Source organism: Schistocerca serialis, chromosome 1, assembly GCF_023864345.2.
Source record: "Schistocerca serialis cubense isolate TAMUIC-IGC-003099 chromosome 1, iqSchSeri2.2, whole genome shotgun sequence".
Classification (NCBI taxonomy): Eukaryota; Metazoa; Arthropoda; class Insecta; order Orthoptera; family Acrididae; genus Schistocerca; species Schistocerca serialis.
The window spans coordinates 66991004-67017379 of NC_064638.1; the positions used below are offsets into that span (position 1 = coordinate 66991004).

Genomic DNA, 26376 nt, shown 5'->3' on the forward strand with positions numbered 1-26376 from the left:
GGTAGAGGGGAGAGGACAACTGCCCTCCTGTGATCCTCATTGAAAATGTCCTTGGTGAGTGTTGGAACAGCAATTAAAATCACATGCCACTCTGTATCCAAGATATCGATGACCCTGGAGATTGTTGGTCCCTAAGTAGAAGTTCTTAGGTGACTTATGACTAGTGACGAGTGAATCACAGTAGCTTAACTTGCAGTCCTTGAGTAGAGTCCAGTGAGAATGTGGATAAAGAAGACAGCACACATGTGGCATCTGGTTATGGTGTGGATGAGGAAATATTATGAAATGTTTAGAGGCTGACAAAGATATTGGCAAACTTACAGAAATGATTGGAGTGTCTGGATGTTCTGATGGAATAGAAGTTTGTCAGCGTAATTCTGTCTGTGGTGTTGATTCTGGTGTCTGTTTTGGATGATCCTGTTTGTTTTTCCCATCAGGTTTGGAGTTGTCATCTGCTGATGGGTATTTAGAAATATTGTTAGGTGATGGAATTGTGGTGGGAGAAATGGAATCTTTTTTTGTGATACCAAAACCCAACCATATGCTGTAAAACCATTGATTTTTTTGTGATATATTATTTATTTCCTAATACTTGTAAAGGATCCGCACAATATAAGACTTGACTTCATTACTTGTTTGTACCTTTTGCATTAGTTTTGTTGATAGTGCAGGAATGCCCAATGTGAAAGAAAAGAGCTAGAATTTTAAGTCCTATCAGTATCATTCTCAATACACATAATTTACAACAGTGCACAAAATATCCTTTTTATACAGCTCAGTGTTTGTGACAATAGACATTAAACTTCATTCACAATAACTGTGAAATAAACTACTGACCCACTATGAGACGTGCAAATACATGTGCCCTGTTCCATCTGAGCCTGATACAGTCTTAGATGCTCTGGGAGACTTTTTCTTTAAACATAGGCAGCACTAACAGAATTCAAGAGGTTCCAGTGGATGCTTTCTACATTGGTTGACAAACAGAGAATGACGCAGCACTTTGGATATTATGTGTGTTCATACATTTTTGTTGGCTTGCTTCAGAGCAGCAGGTGGCTGATACACTTACCAGATAGTATTTCTAAATGCAACTTTGTCTCCTAGTACATACAGGTATCACATGAATCAAACAATGGAAAATCCAGGAAGGAATGTAACAATACCAGAGAAGGAAAGTTGCTACTCACCATATAGCGGAGATGCTGAGTTGCAATAGGCACAACAAAAAGATTCAGACAAATAAAGCTTTCAACCCTTAAGGCCTTTATCAGCAGTAGACGACATACACACACGCATGCGTACACACACACACACACACACACACACACACACACACACACACACACACATTCATGTAAATGCAACTTACACACACATCTGCAGTCTCAGGGAGCTGAAACCACAGTGTGAACAGCAGCACCAGTGCATGATGGGAGTGGCGACTGGGTGGGGGTAAGGAGGAGGCTGGGGTGAGAAGTGGGAGGGATAGTATGGTGGGAGTGGTGGACAGTGTCCTCCCCCTCCCTGCCCCAGCCTCCTCCTTACCCCCACCCAGTCGCCACTCCCATCATGCACTGGTGCTGCTGTTTGCACTGTGGTTTCAGCTCTCTGAGACTGCAGATGTGTGTGCAAGTTGCATTTACGCGAGTGTGTGTGTGTGTGTGTGTGTGTGTGTGTGTGTTTGTGTTTGTGTGTGTGTGTGTGTGTGTGTGTGTGTGTGGGTGTGTGTGTGTGTATGTGTGCGTGTGTGTGTGTCTACTGCTGACAAAGGCCTTAAGGGCTGAAAGCTTTAATTGTGTGAATCTTTTTGTTGTGCCTATCGCGACTCAGCATCTCCGCTATATGGTGAGTAGCAACTTTTCTTCTCAGGTATCACATGAGATGGATGCCAGCAGTAACTCCCTATCATTAGCAGGAGAGGTTCTCAGTCTGTATCATCAAGCCAACAGATGCATAACATGAAGTGTCTAGCTTATTACTATTCTAATTAATTCCATCAATGGTGACATCTAGTGCCTTCTCCAGGGGACTCAAAGTTAGTATTGAGTGCCAAGTAGTAGAGCCCAGATAAAATTTCATCCCATTTTCTATTCTGTCAGATCATTGAGAGAGGATATGTGTACATTTCACTGGCCTATTTCTACAACAAAAATGTTTGGTAAAGGAAGGCATTTTTCAAAGTTTATTTTATAAGGTATCCATGCCCTCTACATTAACCAGTGTTGCCTAGTGAAGGTTCTTGTCATTGAAAGACTGCTGAGGTGACACTGGCAGACAATTGTTTACAATTTACAGAGCCAATATTTAAGACATCCTGAGTTTGGAATGAATTATACATATCACTATCTCCACATCTGACTAACGATCAAAGAATGAGGCAGCATGCATGATCTGTGTATTCAAAAATCATGTGCTCAAAACATAAAAGATCAAAGAATGCATCAATACTTTGCCTCAGTTTTAAGGGACCATTTTGATTAATGACTGCTGTAGAGAGAGTAAACGGCTTGTCTGGCACCAAAGTCCCATAAGGCACCTTAGCAAGGAGTCCTGTACTCTCTGCTATACTCCATGTCTTCCAGGCCAAGATATTAGCATATGGAAAAGCTTCAAGGCCAGTCATCAGCAGTCATCAGCACTAATACAATTAATCCATAGACACTTGCACAGATAGTGACCTTCTACAAGTTGTGTCTACAAACAGTAGATGTACTCATGGACGAAGTTAAATAATCACAATTTACTTAGAATTAGAAGAGAAACTGGAAAAATAAAGTATTATGCCTAAAAAATTAAAAAAAACCAATTTAAATGGACTTGCAGTTCACGAACAAAAGAAGGAATCAAACCAATATAACAAGGCGTTAGTACAATAAAAATACAACTGGATTAGAATTATCACAGCAATAAAAAGACAGCAGATAAATGCAATAAGAGAACAGCTAGTGAGAATTCACATATCATTAAAAGTTATTAGATTAACATCATTCATCAATGCAAAATGAGACAATGAGTCAAGCAAATACATTTTCCATACCAAACAAACTAGAAGAGTATAAATGCAGCTATTAACTAGATGGGATGATACATTAAGGATATTGCAAATGTTAAATAAGATTGCATCTTTGAAAAAAAAAGGAATTACATGAGAATCCTCAACTGACAGGTGATTCTGATATGACTACAGCATACATTAACAGCATACATAAACAAAGGATAATACTAGGTGCTTCTCCATTAGTCACACTTAATAATACTTCTGTTCTAAGTGCTATTAGCAAGACATTTCTCAATTTAAATACAAAGAATATTGCAGCATTATTGTAGCAACTGACTGACATATTATAGAGCTTAAGAAAATGGGTAGGACACAGCTACTTCCAAACAAATGTGTGCAGTGTACCTGTAATATTTATAGTGTAGTGCTCTTAGGCTATTAAATGTGAAATTATGTTATAAAGAAGACCTCTGTGTGGCTAAAGAGATGGCTTTAGGTAATCAAACTCCAGATAGCACCAAATTCATTATTGAACTGGATGTTATTAGCAACAATCATGTTGTGATAAAAATGATGACATACACTTTGAGCAGTAATGAAGAAAGTTCTATAAATGGTAACCTTCCATGCTGATTATTTGTTTCTTAATAGACACTTCCTACAGTGTATTGATATTGGAATCATAAGTTTGATGTATATTTTTTATTTTCATATTCCAGTTTCATGTATTATTATATAACATAAACCTGATGTCAAAAATAAACTCCAGCATTATGGGTTCAAAAAACAGCTTCATTACTGCATGAATATAGTCTTCTACTCCAGAATTTCAGATATGAAACATTCTCCTTTAGTTATTGACACAACTTAAACTGAGAAAAATATCCTCTTTTCCATAGTATAAATTTAATTAAAATTAGGTACATGTTGTAAGATGAAATGATCACATAATTGTGCAATATTGAAATAGAAGTGTGCTGTATGGGTACGTTTTTCTGATTGTTATGGAAAGTACAAAACAAGATGTCAGATAAAAGTTACACTAAGTGACAATGATAAGATAATCCTAATGGGTCATTTGATGTTTGAGTTCAAGTGCTAACTTTGTGGTGATAAGCTTCCAGTATAAGTATATCAAACTTTTCAAAAGGATTTCATTGGAACAAGACCAGCTGTTGAGCAACCATCAGTGTAAATTTTATAAACATGTATTTAATATTAATATTATTAGTATTACCAATTTTCACAACATCTCTTCCTGTCAAAAATGCCAAAGAAGAGTCTACATGTGGTTACAATGTAAGCAAGATATTCATTTATAATCTAGCTGTAGCAATATGTAGAGGTAGAAATTATGAATACACGGAGATTTGCAAGTTGTACTTTTACAGCGTACATTACAACATAATGTATATTAAACAGCAGTTTCCTAATTATGTTGATTTTTGTAGACTATAAATAAAATGAATCTTGATATTGCCCCAGATTCTTTCTTTTTGGTGCATGTAATATCACTTGTATTGTGCTCCCATGCAGTAACAATAGTGCAAAAGAACTTGGTAGAAGCAACTTTTCACTGTACCATACTGTTCTTCAAGATCTGATCAAGGTTTCTGCACAAGGCAGATCTCAATCAGTATATGACAGTAGTATAGTAGCTTATTTGTAGTGCTCTTTTAAATAATTGTGAGTCATGTTGCCCACTTGTTATGGTTACCTGTTTCATGGTGAAGGTATGTGTAACAAATCATTGGGACTTGACAGTCAGTTCAGTTTGATATTCTGTTTAGAAACTATATGTGTTAACTTCAGTATTCACTGCTGCTTCACAGAATCACTAGCAAGAATAGCTTATACATTCATCTTTACAACAATACAACATTTAAAAGATGGCAATGCACCATATGTTTCTTTTCCGAATGTTTTTCTAAAATGAAGTTTTGGTATTCATTTTTCTGTTGAATTAAGTTTCAGTCTCAGAATTACCAAACTTTGTCTGTACTCTAGTCATTATGCTTATAGCAGTGTTAACATGGATTCATATCTTCTTAGATATCCATGGGAAAGTTTGTTACAGAAAACACATTAATTCATTCATTCATAGATAGTAGGGCACACTACCTTATTGACATCCTTCACTTACATGTTGCAAGCTGTTTATCCTCCCACAACATATGAGAATCTTAAGGAATGTGGAATAAGTTAGCAAATATAACACAATAGAAAATGACTTTAGTCCCAGGAAACAGCATGGGTTCCGAAAGATAACTATCCTGCAAGTACAACTCACACTCTTTACATAATATTCTAAAAGTCACGGGAGGAAGCAATACACAGTGGATTTAGTATTTCTTGACTTTCAAAGAAGCATTTTACATATTACTAAACTGATGCATACTCAAGAAAATTTGTCTACATGAGATATCTAACCAGACTGTGACTGAGTTCAGGAATTCTTGGCAGATGGTATGCAGAATGTTATCCTGAACAGAGAACTGTTCACAGGCCCAGAAGTAATTGCAGTTGTCACCCAGAAGACTGTGGTACAACCAATACTGATCATGTTACGTGTTGATGAAATACTTTTAATTTCAGCTGCAATAGCAGACTGCTGATATGTTTATATACAAGGAAATGTTACAACCTTTTCTACAAATATGCAGAATCAGATCTTGACAAGATATGAGTTTTGTGTAAAGATTGGTAATGAACTCTATATGAAGAGCACTATAAAGTTATGCTCTCACCAGATATGAAAGAGGAACAAATTGTGACTACACAAATAGTTTCACTCAGTTATTCATATTGTACAGATTGCAACACTGCATTTATCTGCAATGTACTGATCACTTAGTCCTATTCAAGGGTACTAAACTAAATGATGAGCTTCAGTATTAAGATACTAGGAAACTTCAGGCTATCTGAAGAAAAATTACTTCTAAATCGCCAATATGACCCATACTGGATGTTGCCCAGATGTGTGGGATCTATATATGATTGATGTAATAGGAGACATCAAATGTTTGTACAGGACTGCTTTGCTCCTATAGTCTACATGAAAATAAAATTTGACTAGTAACAGCTCACACTAAGGCAAATATGCAGTCATTTCTTCCCTGCTCCATCCCTGAACTGAATGGAACAAACATTAAACAGCACAATAAACAGTATAATTTGCCATATTCTTTATAAGGATTTGCAGATAACTGATGTAGATACAAATGAACTAGAGATAATTACTTATATACAGTACCAGAAGGTAACACTGCCATAACTAATAGCCTGTTATGCTTATTTTATTTCTAAAAAACACATCTTATAAGTTTAAAATTACTGTAAATAAGTACAATAACTAATAGAAAAGTGGCCACCAGCATGCAAAACATTGCTTTTTTTGGTTACATTATTCAGTCACACAAAAGACTGATAACCACACACTAAGAATATCTATCACAGCCCTGATGGACTTCTGAACAATGCTCATGGCATTAATTCAATGCTGGAGTACAACCTCAAGTAATGGAATCTATGTAAGTAATGTATGACAGTGACCTTTGCAAAAGATTTCTCATACAATGATCAGCCAAAACATTATGACCACATACATAATAGCTGATATGTCCACCTTTGGCACAGATAATGGTTTCAATGCATCATGGTATGGTAGGACTTGGCAGGTCATTGGAGGGAGTTGGCACTACATTTGCACACACAAGTCATCTAATTCCTGTAAATTCCATGGAGGAGGCAATGACCTCTGATGCCACGTACGATCACATCGCTGATGTGTTTGATCAGGTTCAGATCTTGTAATTTGGGGCAGAGGGGGTGCGGGGTGGGGGGGTGGGGGGGAGGGGGGGAGGGGAGAAGGGGGTCAGCACATCAACTTGAACTTCCCACTGTTTTCCTGGAACCACTACATCTCTCTCTCCTGGTCTTGTGACATGGTGCATTATCTTGCTGAAAAATGCCACTTCCATTGGGATTCATCAGACCATGCAATGCTCTGCCACTGCACCCACATCCAGTGCCAGTGGTCACATGCCCATTTCAGTCATAATTGCTGATGTCATGGAGTTGACATTGGCAAGTGCATGGGTCATCAACTGCAGACACTCATCAGTAGGAGTATTTGGTGCACTGTACGTTCAGACACATTGTACTCTGTCCAGCACTGAAGTCTGATGTTAGTTCAATCAAAGTTCGCCACCTGCCCTGTTTTATCAGCCTGTTCAGCCTCCAAAGTCCAACGTTTGTAGTGATGGGTGGCTGCTCAACCCCAAGACATACGGATTTGGTTTCATCTTGGTTCAACCATTTGTCGAAGATGCTCATCACAACACTTTTCGAACACCTCTGGGCCATCACAATATGCCCTCAGTCAAACATAGATAGATTGTGCACCTTCCCCATTCTACACAAGAACAGCATACTCACTGATACTACATGCACCATGTGTCTGTCTGACTAGTAGTCGTTTCTTGCCGGGTAATGCTGCTGTCACCTGGACAGTTTTGTATAGGTTGTAGGTCTGTGGTCATAATCTTCTGGCTGATAAGTGTATACTGTTATGACAGCCACACACTTATGACTTAGGACAATTCAGATTGAAGTGTGACTGGAAACAGTATGTATCATAAGGATTTCTTTCCCAGTCTATAAGTGCTGAAACTTGAGCACCTATAATGACTGCAGTGCCTAATGTCATGGATTGAGGTGACACAAGGTGCACTTAGGCTCTCACTTTATACATATTTATTGAATTCTTCCTATTTATCAATACACTGAGTGAGGAGACCCTGCAATAGTTTTTAGAGATGGGGAAAGACCTGAGGGTATGGAGTATTTTTAATAATTTGGAAGATAAATGGTGACTTGTAAGTAGCCATAAGAAAGCTCCAGTTTTGACTCTGTTAAAAGCCAATGTAATACCAACTTTTGAATCTTTTCTTGAAAAATATACACTTAACTATATTTTTTCCTTTCCCTGAGAGGAAACGGTGGGACAGGGGGGATTGTCTTTTTACATCATCACATTCCAGTATTTTCATACATAAATGCCTTACATGCTGTTAAACAGCATGATGTTAACATCGGGGATAGGCTACAGCCCTGTCTCACTCCCTTCCCAACCACTGCTTCCCTTTCGTGCCCCTGGACTATTATAACTGCCATCTGGTTTCTGTACAAATTGTAAATAGCCTATCGCTCCCTGTATTTTACCCCTGCCACATTGAGAATTTGAAAGAGAGTATTTGAAAGATAAGTAAAGTAATTAGAAGTTAGAATCTGTTTTATACATTGGAGTTAGACTTTTTAAGGAATTGGGGAGGACTGGTATAATGCAAACCTAGACCCTTACGTTTCTTATCTCCATATACACTTCTTATAATATCTGTGTCAACGAGACGTTAAATTCTAAACTTGTCTCCCTCACTGGCGATACTTTCGTAGTGAGCAGAATAAATTTTCACCTAATATGCTGTTGTTGGAACACATACAGAAACTATCTGTCCATACATAAATCACTCCGTCAGATGAGGTAACTAATTACAGAAGGATGTTCACATGCCCTGGAAGTCCTTTAGTTTAAAAGTCTCTGTGCACATTACAAGCATGATCCTTAATTGTCTTTGTTGCCAGTAATAAAAATCAGGTTCAATTGGTGACTGCACAATCATAGGACAAGGCCCAAATAAAACTTTCATGTACTCTTTGTCCCTGTGTGTAGTATGCAGAGTGGAATTATGTAGTTCCTAATGTATTCAATAAACTATCATCTAACACAAAAAAAGAATTTTGAAATCCCTACCAATTAAAAAAATTAAAAACTTACATCTTTAGCCACTCCTACAAATTATCTAGCTTAGTTTCAAAGACTGGCGAGTTCAGTTTGCTTCATGGCAAGTAGCAGTGTTCAGTTTAAAGCTGCATTACAAACAGATACTACTGTACACACACTTCTATATTGACAGATTTGGGTAAGTATCTTCTTTGAAAAATAACAATGTAATCAAGTCTATATTAAACTACCAATATAAGATAAATATCAACTAACAAATCTAAATAGGGAACAGTAACCTTTTTTTTTTATAAAGTACTGGATTTTTCCCTTCAATTAACAGGTTAAATTTAGCTGGTGAAAGTGCACGTAGTACTAAGCAGTAAAGTGACATGTTATTGTTAAAACAGTGTACATAGGCTAAGTTGCTGTGCATCATGGTTAATGAATACCTTGCAACATTCCATATCACTGAAGTTTCCCCTTCATGATGACATCAATTCAACATGATGATTGAATGAACAACTGAATGAATAAACTGTAATTAATGCATATGAGAGCTTCAAACCTTACCAATTTCTCCAGTACATCATTCACCTTACTGGTTAATGAATACCTTGCAATGTTCCATATAACTGAAGGTCCCCCTTTTGATGACATCTATTGAACATGATTATTGAATGAACAACTGAATGAATAAACTGTAATTAATGCATATGAGAGCTTCAAACCTTACCAATTTCTCCAGAGCATCATTCAATTTATTGGTTAATGAATACCTTGCAATGTTCCGTATCACTGAAGGTTCCCATTTGATGACATCTATTAAACATGATGATTGAAAGAACAACTGAATGAATCAACTGTAATTGCTGCATATAAGAGCTTCAAACCTTACCAATTTCTCCATGACAAAGTCCTTTCTAGTCTTCAGAATGAGACAAAATGACCTTCTTTAGTAAGTAACGTATTTGACAAGTTTTATCCATTTGACTAGCAATTTTCACACACAGCAGTGTGTTTAGAAGTTATTTATTTTGTTATATTCTGAATATTTCTTGTTTCAGGCATGCCATGCAACTAAACCAGGCTACATTAATGTTCATATCATACCTCATTCTCATGATGATGTGGGATGGCTAAAGACAGTTGATCAATACTACTATGGAAGTAAGTTTTTTGTTGTGCATCAGAAAACATTTTCTGGTGGATGAATACTCGCAAACAATACTTGATAACATCCTTCACATAATAACACTGCAAAAGGAAAATAACATGTCTGTCATTGTATCTTAGTGTTTGCAGTATAGATGATGTCATTAACACAGATACATTAAAAGAATATGTTTTTAAAAATGTGGTACTTTTTGATTAAATAAACCTTTTCAATTTTACAGGCAAACAGGCAACACAAAGAGCAGGAGTACAGTACATAATAGATACCATGTTGAATGAACTTAGGAATGATCCTGACCGAAGGTAAAGTAGAAATGCAGAAACAGGAAAAATAACTTTTAAAATAAGTGTAATACAGAGAGTTGACATGAAATGGTTCAATAAATTCTCCACACCTAGCTTAATTTTGAGTAATTTGCAGCTAGCTACTATAGAGTCATTTTTACTTAGATAAATTAGATTAGGAAATGAGACACTTAAAGTAGTAAAGGAGTTTTGCTATTTGGGGAGCAAAATAACTGATGATGGTTGAAGTAGAGAGGATATCAAATGTAGACTGGCAATGGCAAGGAAAGCGTTTCTGAAGAAGAGAAATTTGTTAACATTTAGTATAGATTTAAGTGTCAGGAAGTCATTTCTGAAAGTATTTGTATGGAGCGTAGCCATGTATGGAAGTGAAACATGGACGGTAAATAGTTTGGACAAGATGAGAATAGAAGCTTTTGAAATGTGGTGCTACAGAAGAATGCTGAAGATTAGATGGGTAGAGCACATAACTAATGAGGAAGTATTGAATAGGATTGGGGAGAAGAGAAGTTTGTGGGACAACTTGACCAGAAGAAGGGATCAGTTGGTAGGACATGTTCTGAGACATCAAGGGATCACCAATTTAGTATTGGAGGGCAGCGTGGAGGGTAAAAATCGTAGGGGGAGACCAAGAGATGAATACACTAAGCAGATTCAGAAGGATGTAGGTTGCAGTAGGTACTGGGAGATGAAGAAGCTTGCACAGGATAAAGTAGCATGGAGAGCTGCATCAAACCAGTCTCAGGACTGAAGACCACAACAACAACAACAAATTACAAAAGCATAAGAGAGTTCATCATGTGTAACTGAGTTTTGCATAAATCTTTTTTAATAAAGCCTACATGTCTTTTGTGATACTTTACTACATATATCATTGTTGTAGTTTATTAATTTATTCATTCATCCAGACAGCATCTTCACCAAAACGTAATGGCAACCAAAATTTAATTTTCTGTGTCTGAATTGACCAAATTTAAAAATTTAAAATGCTGTAATAATTAACTCACTAACATGTACAATTTTATGTTAATGGTTTAGCACACTGTCAAGTTTCTCAAAGTGGAGCACATATTATCCAGACCATGCTCACCCAGTGTGTGAAATGCAGAACACTTAGTGACTTCTAACACTTCAAACATTTTTGGTTTTGGCTTTGACTTTTCCATTATTGGTGAATAATCCAGGCTGACAAAATCAGCATAATTAGGTTTGTGTGTCTTCAGCCATAATGTTTCTCATGTTTCTGTCAAATGTTTAATACATTAACTCTTTTGTAATCATACGTCTGTAGCTTTTTTATACATGGGACTTTCATTCTTAAATAAATAAATAAATAAAATGGTTTATTTGTCCATAATAACTTAACAGTCGTGGACATAGTTTGTTTACAAACACAAGAACATTTTTAAAAAGTTTAGGAGTAAACATAAATTATACACAACAATGTTACAAATCCTTGATGGAGGACAAACATCTATCAATCAACAGTTGCTTTAATTTTGTCTTAAATATGTTTCCATTTAACAATTTTATATTATTTGGCAATCTGTTATAAAAACGTCCTACAGCAGAAGATGGACTATGATCTGTTGCTGTTTTATTACTAAATTTTATGCGGTAATCCTCTCTTTTTCTTGTATAGATTACACTGTGCTCCATACTTTCTTTTACAAACAGTATAGTTCTGAGAACAAAGAATAAATACACTGTTAGTATGTGTATATCAATGACCTTTCATCAGTAACATTACCAGATGCCAAGTTTGTTTTGTTTGCCGATGATACAAACATTGCAATAAATAGCAAATCAAGTGTAGTCTTAGAAAGATCAGCCAATAAAATATTTGTGCACATTAATCACTGGTTCCTAGCCAATTCTTTGTCACTAAACTTTGAAAAAACACACTACATGCAGTTCAGAACTTGTGAGGCATGTCCCAAGAGTATATGTCTAACATACGATGACAAGAAGATAGAAGAAGTGGACAGTGTTAAATTCTTGGGATTACAGCTTGATAATAAATTCAACTGGGAGGAGCACACCACAGAACTGCTGAAGCGTCTTAACAAATCTCTGTTTGCAAAGCGAATTTTGTCAGACATAGGGGATATAAAAATGAAAAAGCTGGCATACTATGCTTACTTTCATTCCATAATGTCATATGGAATTATTTTTTGGGGTAATTCATCAAGCCAAGCTAAAGTTTTCCGGGCACAAAGACATGCAGTAAGAGTTATATGTGGTGTGAACTCAAGAACATCCTGCAGAAGCCTGTTTAGGGAACTAGGGACACTAACTACTGCTTCCCAATATATTTATTCCTTAATGAAATTTGCCATTAAAAATATATCACTTTTTCAAACCAACAGCTCAATTCATGGAATCAATACTAGAAATAAGAATAATCTTCACAAGGATTTAAAGTCACTTAGTCTTGTACAAAAAAGTGTGCATTATTCAGGAACACACATTTTCAATAACTTGCCAGCAGCCATAAAAAGCTTAACAACCAATGAAATTCAGTTTAAGAGAAGCCTAAAGGATTTATTGGTGGCCAACTCCTTCTACTCCATTGATGAATTTCTTAGTAAAACCAACTGATTTGTATATAAGTACAATATAACTTCTGCACAATTTCAGTGCAGTAATGTGTTCATTGAAAATTTATGTGTGTGTGTGTGTGTGTGTGTGTGTGTGTGTGTGTGTGTGTAAGTATAATCTAACTTCTGCACCATTTCAGTGCAGTAATGTGTTCATTGTAAATAAGTATTACAGTAGTTGTATTACATGTTTATTAGCTTATAAATAAATAAAAAACTTTTTTATTTTAAATTCAGTGCATTAGTATTTGTAAAAAAACTCTTTCATATAGTGTTCATTAAAAAATGACGATCATTCCACTTGGGACCTGTGGAATGGTACATTAGCTTATTTGTTTTAGTTGTAAATATTTGTCATGTATTGTTGTTTCTCTGACATGTTCCACATCCTGGAGGACCTCCTCACTACGGATCAATTGGAATGAAAGTAAATCTAATCTAATCTAATCTACTTAATGACATATTCTTTACAGGACTGATGTTTACTAATATCAGCTATTATCCTAATTGCTCTTTTCTGGGCTCTAAAAGCCCTATCCATGTATAACGCTGGTGCCCCACTCCAAATCTCTATACCATACTGCAGGTGGGAGTGTATAATTCCAAAATAGATTTGTCATAAAACAGGTTGTGCTATTATGTTAGAAAGGTGTTTTAGTAGGTAGGTGTTACAGGAGATTTTTTACATGTAGCTGATGTGCTCCTTCCATGTAAGATGTTCGTCTACTATAATACCCAGGAATTTATGTTTATCAGTCATTTCAACTGAAAGCTCTGGTTCTGTATCCACTTGTCTTGATTTATAATTTAGCAGAAACTCCATCAGAATTATCTTGTCCTTAATTAGTGCCAATTTGTTTTTGGTGAGATAGTCTGTGATGAGGCTAATGTTCTTTGGATTATTTTGCCCTGCTAGCTGTTTTGTAGAGCCCCAACTCATGAAGGAGGTATCATCAGCATAATTTACTAGGTTTGAATTTTGTGAATTTTTATGTCATTGATGTATACAATAAACAAAAAAGGCCCGATAATGCTTCCCTGAGGGACTCCACAGTTAAGAATTTTATAAGATGATGTTACTGTTTATGTATGTCTCCCAGTTGTATGCTACAGCTTTACACTTTGTCTCCAGTCAGCAAGGTAGGATCTTAACAAATCTAAAGCTACTCCTCTGACCCCATAAGTTTCTAATTTATGTAGAAGAACAGAATGATTTACAGAGTCAAAAGCCTTGGATAAGTCTAAAAAGGTGCCAATAACTTTGTTTCTATCATCGAGTTTATTCAGTACCACTTGCAAAAATGTAGCTACACCTGTTATTGTAGACCAACCCTTCCTGAAACCATGCTGACATTTTAATAGATTGTACTTACAGAAAAATGATTCAAATAGATCAAGAAGTAGCCTTTCCAACAGCTTACTAAGTATTGATGTCAATGAGATAGGCCTATAATTTTGTATTTCTGTAGTTATTCCATTTTTATGCACTGGTCTTATTTCAGTGACTTTTAACAGGTCAGGAAATGACCCCTGACTCAAAGAGCTGTTTATTAAATGTTTTAGTGGCTTTATTAATTCATTACTGCATTTTTTCAGAAATTTTGCTGAGATGTCATCCCAGCCACTGGATGTATCTGCTTTTAAGTTGGAAATGGTTTTAAGGAATTCCAATTCTGTATCACACCTCAGGAAGAATGGATTACTTACAATACTGGAAATTAGCACCTGTGGTTGGTCGATCACATCCTCCCTACTCATCTTACTAAACTGGTCTATGAATCTGTCACATACTTCCTTTGGGTCACTCAGCAATTTTTCATTGTCACTTATTATTATTATGTTATTGCCCACTGCATTGTAGATCCCTCCTCTTTCCGTATTTACTATACTCCACACTGTTTTGGTAACATTACTAGATTGCCTCATCTGTTCAGCATACATCTGTGCTTTTAGTGTCTTACGTGCTTCCCTATAGGTTTTTCTACAGGCTTTGTATCTAAATTGGAAGTACTGCAGCTTGCTGTCTCTAAAATGAATATACAGGGTGAAGCAAAATTGGTGCACTCGAACTTCACAGTGCGACTCCTCACATGCCAGTGATAAAAAAGTGTCTGTCACAAAATTTTGTGCAGCGAGTACATCTCACATAAAAAGGACATTAAAGAGTGGAAATTTGGCAATACTGTAACCAAATGTAAGGTAACTACCTGTGCCAGCAGAACTTAGTAATGCTGTACAGATGGTGCAGCAGATGGAGTTTTGGGTTAGCACACAGAGGTTGAAGGTTCGATCCTGGGTTGGGGTGCACTGTTTTTTATTTGCTAATTTCATTCTGACATTTCATACTGTAATATACACCGTTTCTTAGGTCGCATGTATCCTAAATTTACAACATTTTGTAACGCTGAACATAACAAATACGTGGTTAGACAAATAAGAAATAGACAGTTGAAACAAATGGCCTGTCATAGGACAGAATAACTACAAAAACAATGTCAATTTCGAGATTCTAAAGATGATAGCACAGTACAATAACAAAAAATCTACTTGTTATTTATACTAAATGTAATATGAGAACTTACACTCCTGGAAATTGAAATAAGAACACCATGAATTCATTGTCCCAGGAAGGGGAAACTTTATTGACACATTCCTGGGGTCAGATACATCACATGATCACACTGACAGAACCACAGGCACATAGACACAGGCAACAGATCATGCACAATGTCGGCACTTGTACAGTGTATATCCACCTTAGGCAGCAATGCAGGCTGCTATTCTCCCATGGAGACGATCGTAGAGATGCTGGATGTAGTCCTGTGGAACGGCTCGCCATGCCATTTCCACCTGGCGCCTCAGTTGGACCAGCGTTCGTGCTGGACGTGCAGACCGCGTGAGACGACGCTTCATCCAGTCCCAAACATGCTCAATGGGGGACAGATCCGGAGATCTTGCTGGCCAGGGTAGTTGACTTACACCTTCTAGAGCACGTTGGGTGGCACGGGATACATGCGGACGTGCATTGTCCTGTTGGAACAGCAAGTTCCCTTGCCGGTCTAGGAATGGTAGAACGATGGGTTCGATGACGGTTTGGATGTACCGTGCACTATTCAGTGTCCCCTCGACGATCACCAGTGGTGTACGGCCAGTGTAGGAGATCGCTCCCCACACCATGATGCCGGGTGTTGGCCCTGTGTGCCTCAGTCGTATGCAGTCCTGATTGTGGCGCTCACCTGCACGGTGCCAAACACACATACGACCATCATTGGCACCAAGGCAGAAGCGACTCTCATCGCTGAAGATGACACGTCTCCATTCGTCCCTCCATTCACGCCTGTCGCGACACCACTGGAGGCGGGCTGCACGATGTTGGGGCGTGAACGGAAGACGGCCTAACGGTGTGCGGGACCGTAGCCCAGCTTCATGGAGAAGGTTGCGAATGGTCCTCGCCAATACCCCAGGAGCAACAGTGTCCCTAATTTGCTGGGAAGTGGCGGTGCGGTCCCCTACGGCACTGCATAGGATCCTACGTTCTTGGCGTGCATCCGTGCGTCGCTGCGGTCCGGTCCCAGGTCGACGGGCACGTGCACCTTCCGCCGACCACTGGCGACAACATCGATGTACTGTGGAGACCTCACGCCCCACGTGTTGAGCAATTCGGCGGTACGTCCACCCGGCCTCCCGCATGCCCACTACACGCCCTCGCTCAAAGTCCGTCAACTGCACATACGGTTCACGTCCACGCTGTCGCGGCATGCTACCAGTGTTAAAGACTGTGATGGAGCTCCGTATGCCACGGCAAACTGGCTGACACTGACGGTAGCGGTGCACAAATGCTGCTCAGCTAGCGCCATTCGACGGCCAACACCGCGGTTCCTGGTGTGTCCGCTGTGCCGTGCGTGTGATCATTGCTTGTACAGCCCTCTCGCAGTGTCCGGAACAAGTATGGTGGGTCTGACACACCAGTGTCAATGTGTTCTTTTTTCCATTTCCAGGAGTGTAGATGTCACATATTAGCAACCAGTGACAATAATAATGACCCTATTAATGACTGCATGACCTTCACAAGAGATTACATTGTCCTCAGAACAACAGATGCTCAAAGCAACCTCCCTGCATGTCCAAACATTGTGCAACCTGCTCTGGACACTTCACAGCAAAGCTGTGTCCACAGTAACAAGAGCAGCATGAACACGCACTACCACATTCGTCAGCGGAGTAGATACACGTGCTCCTTCAGGTGTGCCTAAAGGAAGATATCCAGGGGATTTAGGTCAGGTGAACACAGTGGCCATACAACCAGATATGCATGTCTGAGCCATTTCCCTAGAAATGTTCTGTCCAAATACTGTCACACATTAATTCCAGAGTGTGGAGATTCACCATCATGTTGGAACCATATCCTCTGCTGAACATACAGTGGAACATCTTGCAGCACATCACGCGGCTAGTTTGAGAGGGGTGCATGATATATTCATGCAGTCAACCAGACAGGCAACATGTAGGGGCCCAAACACCTGCTTCCCTATATTCCAGCCCAGCCATTGATACCAAAGTGAAATTTATATTCACAGTTGCAGGTGACATGTAGGATAACCTCAAACCAATGGTGGGCATTGTGCATATTGAAGGCACCCTCACGAGTGAATGCTGCTTCATCTGACCATATTACAGTGTTCACAAAGTCATTGTTGGCTTCCTATTGTTGTTGGAACAATTCACAGAATTGCATCCACTGAAGGCAGTCTGCAGGATACAAGCTTAATAAAAGTGGTGCAGCATGTTAACAACCGTGCATTGCAAGACACGCGGCTGCCTTGCTACGCTACATGTACTTCACTGATGTTCTTGGTGTATGACCTCCAGAATAGCTTCCTCAGTAGATGGAGAATGGCAAGTCTGTGGATGAACTCTGTCTCACAATGGTGGAAGGAGAGAACCTGACTCCTGAAGGCGCATTTTCAGAAGACGAAACACATTTTCATCTGGATGGCATCACTGAAGAATCTAGCAGCACACTCACAAGTGGTAACACCAGGCTGGTTATCAGATCCACCAAGGACCAGAAGCATATCCACATATTCATCGTTTGTGTATGTGATATGTCTGCCACACTGGTTTAGAGGTTTACAATGAGAAAATTAGATACGTGTACGCATATACATTGGTGTCTGTCACAGGCGCATTACTCTGCTCGCAACTAATCTCTATCTGGCGGGCAGTGCATACAGTATAAACACACTGTCAGTCCTGTGCACTGTTCCACCTAATGAGCATTACCCCTCTGACAGATATTGTTCTGCATAATTCATTCCTACACCGCTAATTGTGAAATGTTCGGTTTCGAATTACACTGTTTCCCTAACAGTAATAGAGATGATGTTTCCACAATCCCAATGATAGAATAATAATAATAACAATAATAATAATGCACTGAGATAGGTACTAAACAACATGCAGTTATCAGACTGTGTTGAAAGTCATAATTAGTGGGACCATGGTGATAACACAAACAAATAGTAACCGAGTTTGGCCATTATTCGCAAAGCACATTGCTAGTCCTACTGGTAACATAAGGCCCAAATGAAATGTAATGGACCTGAACGAGACAAGAATAATAGTTGGTACTAATCTATGGGAACACTGGAGCATGGTACGAAGAAAACAGGTTTCACCTCTAGTAGATGAATTAGTCTGAACAAATTCATGCCCATGACATGGAAAGGGCTTCTTTCAAAGATGACCAGTCTTCCATTTCTACAATTGTAGTAAGTAAGTGCAAATGTTTTCTAGAGGATCCACTGCAAACGCTGTTGGCGATCGACCTCCTGCATGCTAATCCAAAACTCTGTCCACTGCACCATCTGTATAGCATAAATAACATTTGTTGGCAGAGGTAGTTACCATACATTTGGTTACAGTGTTGCCAGATTGCCACTCCTCAATGTCCTTTTTCTACCAGATGTACTCACCAGACAAAATTTTGTGACAGACATTTTTTTATCGCTGGCATGTGAGGAGTCGTGCTGCGAAGCCTGAGTGCGTGAATTTTGCTTCACTCTGAATAAATCCTTCATATCATCCTTTAATTTCATCATGTTAGGGGGAAATTTAAGATTGCTGGAACTGTAAGTTTTCTCTAGTACTTTGAACACTGGGCACACTTGATTAAGACAATTGGTTGATGTTGTATAAAATTTGTCCCACTTTTCATTAATATCTTCTATTTCATATAGGCCTACCGGATGCCAATTTATGTGTGCCAGGGTTTCCTTTAATGTGTGATAGTCAAGCTTTCTTTTATAGGTAAAGAGGTCCCCATCAGATACTATTTCTTTCTCTGTATGAAGCTATAGGACTAATGCACTATGATCTGAAATGTGCTTCTCAACAGTTTTAACTACAAAGTCTTCCTTTTTTAAGTCTGTAATAACATGGTTAATACATGTCTGAGAGTCACATGCATTTCTCATTGGTATTGAATTCACATGTTTGTAATTATATGACTGTAAAATATAAATATATCTAAGATAATTTATACTATTCGTTAAGGAGTCTACGTTCACATCCCCTACTATTACAGTCTGTTTTTATGAGGTGAGAATTTGCAAACAAGTTCCTCTAAATGACAGAAAAATTCTTCCATGTTACTGTTAGGGGATCTGCACAGGCTAGCTATTATTGAACTGCTATTTCTAAGATTTATTCTTATTTCAGCTATTTCAAGGACCATCTCACATGCAAGTTTATCTACCCAATCAATTTTTTTGCACTGGACATTATTTTTGATATAAATAACTACACCCCCACATTTTTGTTGTTTCCTGCAGTAGACACTGGCAGTTTTATAATAACTTCAATTAATGCTATACATTTCTTCAGTTTTGCATCCTAGTTCATTCGCGAGATAAATATGAGGGCTACTAACACTTAAAAATTTATCAATTTGTTCTATTTTGTTGATAATATGTTGGACTTTTTGTGATATTTTGAATTTACTGTCATTTATGATGTTGTTGTCAAGTACTTTGCCTTCATGTACACATGCTGAATGCTGTTTTACTCTAAAAAAGTTTCTGTAGGACTACTTTCACTTGTGAACGAACTATTTTTATATATAAGGTGGAATCCAAAATTTTTGGGACTGGTGCTGCCATCTGAAAAGTAGGAGTAGTAGATTTTTGCACCGCTAGGTAGTGAAAGCTGCATATCTGATAAGTCAGTGTGCGGAATGGCATTCAGCTGGGAGGACATGTTGCGTGTCCACAGTGATTTCCGTAATACTCTGTGTTTGGTGTGTGGCGATTTTACGATGGATCCACGAACAGAACAGCGCATGTGTATCAAATTCTGTGCAAATCTCGAGAAAAGTGCTATGAAGACCCTCGCAATGATTCAACAAGTGTTTGGGGACAGAGCATGAGCCGTACACGTGTGTTTGAGGGGCATGCTCAGTTCAGGGCTGGCCGTACAGACATCGAAGATGATGCTCACACTGGAAATCCCATTAGCTACACAACGCCAGACATTGTTGCCAAATTTCAACAAATGGTGTGTGTGGATCGATGTCAAACCATTCAAGACCTTGCGGATGAAGTGGGTATTGGTTATGGGGAATGTCAACGAATGTTGACTGATGAATTGGGCATGCATCATGTCGCCACAAAATTTGTGTGAAGGATCTTGACTGCCTATGAGAAGGCACAGCATGTTGAAGTGTGCATGGACCTTCGTCAGACCGCATCTGATGATCCAACCTCCTTGTCACAGGTTATCACTGGTGACGAGAGCTGGATTTACGGTTATAACCCAGAGACAAAGCAACAATCCTCCCAGTGGAAGAGCCCGGGCTCTCCAAGACCCAAAAAAGTGAGACAGGTGAAGAGCAAAGTGAAGAGCATGATCATCAGTTTCTTTGATACCGAGGGAATTGTGCACAAAGAATTCGTCCCACCCAACTAAACAGTGAATACCGCGTACTACTGTCACATTTTGCAGCAGTTCCGTGAAAATGTGCAGCGACAATGGCCCGAACTTTGGCATCAAGGGAACTGGCTGCTGCATCATTACGATGCACACTCTCAGACATTCTTGCTCACCAGGACCTTTTTGGTAAAAAGCAACATGGCGGTTGTACCCCACCTACTGTACTTGCCAGATTTGGCACCTTGCGACTTGGCGCTATTCCCAAAACTGAAACTCGAGTTGAAAGGCAGTCAGTTCAACATTCTAGAGAGGATTCAACTAGCATTGCTGGCATTGATAAATGCCCTCAGAGAATAGAACTTTCAGAAAACATTTGATCAGTGGCAGAAGCGCTGGGACTGGTGTGTACTTGCGGATGGGAACTACTTCGAGGGTGATGGTTACCATTAGTCCAAAGGTAAGGTTTCCAACAGATGGCAGCACCAGTCCCAAAAATTTTGTATAGCACCTCGTATAAAGCTTTCCAATTTGATCCTATCTCTTATTATTTGATTTAATTTTTCACACAAATAACATTTACCTCTATAGTTCAAATGAAATGGAGTTAGTGTGTTGACCTCCATCCAACTTTCCTATAACTAGAACTGAACAATTTCCATAGTTTGGACAGAGTGCCTTAATTCTAATATTTGTTTTTCTTATTTCCTTCTTTACACATGAGTTGTTGATCAGGTCATACCAATGCAGGACAGTAGTGACTACCGTGTTTTTCCGCTTATTTTCTTCAGGTAAATTTTTCAGCGCTTCAATGCTGTCACCAGCTCCATTGCTTCCCACATTATTTGCACCACCTATACAAACTATGAAATCATTGCTTCACAACATTTTACATTTCAAGTCGGCACCTTGTACGATGTTTTTGGTTTTCGTGCCGGGTTTCACAACGCTGCTCACTTGAAGATGATTGATGAGTTATTTAGGATTTCAGCAAGATTCCTTCCATGGGTATCTGACAGTAAAGTCACATTGCACTTTGGTGTATGTTTTGTAGAAGAATTACGAAATTCATTGAAAGAGTTACTATTTGCATTGCCGTGATTATATTCGCACTGTGAACTATGCCTGTTTTCCTTATAACAGTATTTTTTTCTTAAGTTTTTGGGAGTTCATTACACTTCATTACAGTAGTTTTCAGAGGTTCATTACATCTTTTTACTGAGGACCTGGTGTTGTATCTTACTTTCATACTTTTCACTGTGTTTCTTTCAAAAACAAATTTACTACACTCACTATCAGATTCTGCACATTTGCTGCAATCACTATAAAGTATCAGGGCACGAGGGGCTTATTAATGGTACAAGTAGTACAGCAGCTGGTTTGAAAACAGCCACTGCTCCTCCTATTACACTACTCAGATGATGCCATTGTCTAATACTTCACACTGAGTATGTAATACAACTTGAGTGATTTCAGACACTGTTGATTTCTGCTGGCTACATGCTACAAACTTTTGCACCTGTTTATAAGACTCAGTTCTGAACTCAATATGGAGATCTTCTATGGTCTATATGGAAACTACTTTTGCTTCTAGTACTGTGGTTAAAAATTTTAATAATTACTTAGATTAGATTACATTAGCTTTATTTTCATTCCAATTGATCTGTAGTGAGGAGATCCTCCAGGATGTAGAACATGTCAGAAAAACAATAATACATGAAAATATTTACAACTATGGTCTTCTTCTATCTTTTATTAAAAAAATCTCAATTACTAGTAAAGAGTACATGTATTGTCTTGTAAGTACGAGAATCCCAAGAGCTGTGGAAAGTCATCTGTAAGATGTTCAATTATCACATTAAGGCCAACATAATATTCTTACTACGTGAATCTGTAAATAAACATATTCTTGACTTTAACTGCAGTATCCCAGAAGTTTATATCACACAACAGTACTGAGTGTAAGTATGTAAAGTATGATAGCAGACTTTCTGACAACATGAGAGAATTTTCTAAGAACTTTTCTTCAACTTATCTATGATCCAATAAATCTCTATAGCATCTTAGGCATAATGCTTTAACCCCTCATTCTTCATCTGTGCCTCATTTCTGCTCATACTGTCTAAAATAATTCCATTACAGCTACGCAAGGAGAAGAACAGTTGGGATGCTCAACAAGGCAGTGTGATCAAGAAATAAGGACAGAATTACAAACATACTGTAGCAAACTGAACTACAAACACACAGTATAAAAGATCTTATACTTGGGTGCAGAATAAATGAATAAATCTTGTAGATAACATGGTTCATACTTCTATTTAAAAATATGTGTAAGCATATCAGCCTTGGAATTAAGACCATAGCAAAACATTGCAACACCATCAATAATAATACAAAACAAAAGAATAAGATTTTTCCTACAAATAATGAAACTTGACAAAATGGATTCCATAATTAATTTATGAAACAGTACTTATAAACTTTAAGTGCAGAAAGATATTGCCCTTTCCAACAATTCCCTAAATTGAGAATATTTACCGTACATTTGATTATAGTCTATGCCTGCAACTGCATGTTGAACTGTGGCCTGTTGTACATACATCTTGTAGAGGCCTCCTTAGGCCTAGGGCGGTTTACACTCATTATGTCCTTGTTCCTTGTAGATTTTGTCACTTTGTCTGTTGTTCAAGGATTGTAATTTCCTGTTGGGGGCATGACAAGTAATAATATTATCTGTAAATTTCCCTCCATTTTGCAGCACATTTTTTTTTACAGTTAATGACAGTTCTCATATACAGGGTGTTACAAAAAGGTGTGGCCAAACTTCCAGGAAACATTCCTCACACACAAATAAAGAAAAGATGTTATGTGGACATGTGTCCGGAAATGCTTAATTTCCATGTTAGAGCTCATTTTAGTTTCGTCAGTATGTACTGTACTTCCTCGATTCACCACCAGTTGGCTCAATTGAAGGAAGGTAATGTTGGCTTCAGTGCTTGTGCTGACATGCAACTCATTGCTCTACAGTACTAGCATCAAGCACATCAGTACGTAGCATCAACATGTTAGTGTTCATCACGAATGTGCTTTTGCAGTCAGTGCACTGTTTACAAATGTGGAGTTGGCAGATGCCCATTTGATGTATGGATTAGCACGGGGCAATAGCCGTGGCGCGGTACGTTTGCATCGAGACTGATTTCCAGAACGAAGGTGTCCCGACAGGAAGACGTTCGAAGCAATTGATTGGCGTCTTAGGAAGCACGGAACATTCCAGCCTATGACTCGTGACTGGAGAAGACCTAGAATGATGAGGACACCTGTAATGGACGAGGCAATTCTTCATGCAGTTGACGATATCCCTAATGTCAGTGTCAGAGAAGTTGCTGCTGTACAAGGTAACATTGACCACGTCATTGTAGGGAGAGTGCTACGCGAGAACCAGTTGTTTCCGTACCATGTACAGCTTGTGCAGGCACTATCAGCAGCTGATTAGCCTCCATGGGTACACTTCTGCAAATGGTTCATCCAACAATGTGTCAATCCTCATTTCAGTGCAAATGTTCTCTTTACGGATGGGGCTTCATTCCAATGTGATCAAATTGTAAATTTTCACACTCAACATGTGTGGACTGATGAGAATCTGCATGCAATTGTGCAATCACGTCATCAACACAGATTTTCTGTGAATGTCTGGGCAGCCATTGTTGGTGATGTCTTGATTGGGCCCCATGTTCTTCCACCTACGCTCAATGGAGCACATTATCATGATTTCATACGGGATACTCTACCTGTGCTGCTAGAACATGTGCCTTTACAAGTACGACACAACATGTGGTTCATGCATGATGGAGCTCCTGCACATTTCAGTCGAAGTGTTCGTACGCTTCTCAACAACGGATTCGGTGACCGATGGATTGGTAGAGGCGGACCAATTCCATGGCCTCCACGCTCGCCTGACCTCAACCCTCTTGACTTTCATTTATGGGGCATTTGAAAGCTCTTGTCTACACAACCCCAGTACCAAATGTAGAGATTCCTCGTGCTCATATTGTGGATGGCTGTGATACAATACGCCATTCCCCAGGGCTGCATCAGCGCATCAAGGATTCCATGCGACGGAAGGTGGATGCATCTATCCTCGCTAACGGAGGACATTTTGGACATTTCCTGTAACAAAGTGTTTGAAGTCACGCTGGTTGGTGTGTGTTTCCATTCCATGATTAATGTGATTTGAAGAGAAGTAATAAAATAAGCTCTAACATGGAAAGTAAGCGTTTCCGGACGCATGTCCACATAACATATTTTCTTTCTTTGTGTGTCAGGAATGTTTCCTGAAAGTTTGGCCGTACCTTTTTGTAGCACCCTGTATACCTTAAATGAAGAGTACTAGCTAACCACACTCTAATTGGTGCATCCAAAAATTCAGCAACTCATCTCACAGTTGTGGCTCTATAACCTTCCTAAGAACAAATACAGCAGCCAAATGATATTTAATTATTAGTCAAGCCTAAGCGATTAGACTTCACCAGCAGCTTCTTTGGACATATGTACATCTACATATATACTCTGTAAATGACTGTGAAGTGCATCACAGAGAGTACTTTGTGTGGTACCATGTGACTGTAGCACATGAATAATGAATGACCACTTACATGCTTTTGTACATGCTTTAATTTGTGTAGTCTTGTCTTCATGGTTCCTAAAGGAATCATACATAGAGAAATGAAGAATATTTCTACATCCTTCACCTAATAATGGCTTTTGAAACTTTGTATGTAGACTTTCAGGGAATAATTGGTGTCTATCTTCAAGTGCCTGCCTATTCAGCTTTTATAATGTTTCTGTGATTCAAACAAACCTGTGACCATCTGTGCTGCCCTTCTTTGTGTATGTCCAATACTCCCTATTAGGCCTGTTTCGTATGAATCCCGCACACTTTAGCAATATTCTAAGATGATATGTACATACAATTTGAAAGCAGTGTCATTTGTAGACTGCCTTCATTTTCTCAGTGTCCTGCCAATGTTCCATAGTTCATCGCCTGCCTTACCTACGACTGCAATTATTACACATCACTCAAAGTGCACCTTAATGAAGGGCTCTACAGGAAATGATGAAAGAATTGATGATTGTAGTAACAAAATATGTTAAATGTACCAACCACCTAATATCATTATTATTGTTATCGTGCTAATCTGTATTGCTTGTGGTGTGTGACACGTGGGGCTGCCAGTGTGAGGCAGACAAAGACGGTTCTGAACTATACGACAGCTTATATTTTGTTATGCAGTGTCCAAATGATGAGTGATCTTCTGCAATGTTGTCAGTCTTATAAACACAAACATACACACAAAATTCAAGCTTTCGCAACAAACTGTTGCCTCATCAGGAAAGAGGGAAGGAGAGGGAAAGACGAAAGGATGTGGGTTTTAAGGGAGAGGGTAAGGAGTCATTCCAATCCCGGGAGTGGAATGACTTACCTTAGGGGGAAAAAAGGACAGGTATACACTCACACACACACTCATATCCATCCGCACATACACAGACACAAGCAGACATTTGTAAAGGCAAAGTGATTGGGCAGA

At 38.7% G+C, this 26376-nt stretch overlaps 1 protein-coding gene across 2 annotated transcripts in view; it reads left to right on the forward strand.

Moving 5' to 3' along the window:
• The first annotated feature begins 30 nt into the window (after nucleotides 1–30).
• Nucleotides 31–26376, forward strand: part of LOC126461503 (lysosomal alpha-mannosidase-like) — a 111719-nt gene continuing 85373 nt past the window's right edge. Inside the window, exons 1-3 of one of the 2 annotated variants that reach the window (XM_050096002.1) lie at nucleotides 31–54; nucleotides 9851–9953; nucleotides 10181–10262. In XM_050096002.1, the coding sequence (XP_049951959.1) occupies nucleotides 46–54; nucleotides 9851–9953; nucleotides 10181–10262 (194 nt within the window). In that variant the 5' untranslated portion in view covers nucleotides 31–45. Of the gene's footprint in view, nucleotides 55–4146; nucleotides 4301–9850; nucleotides 9954–10180; nucleotides 10263–26376 lie in introns of those variants that run through there. The other variant, XM_050096001.1, reaches the window with a different exon arrangement.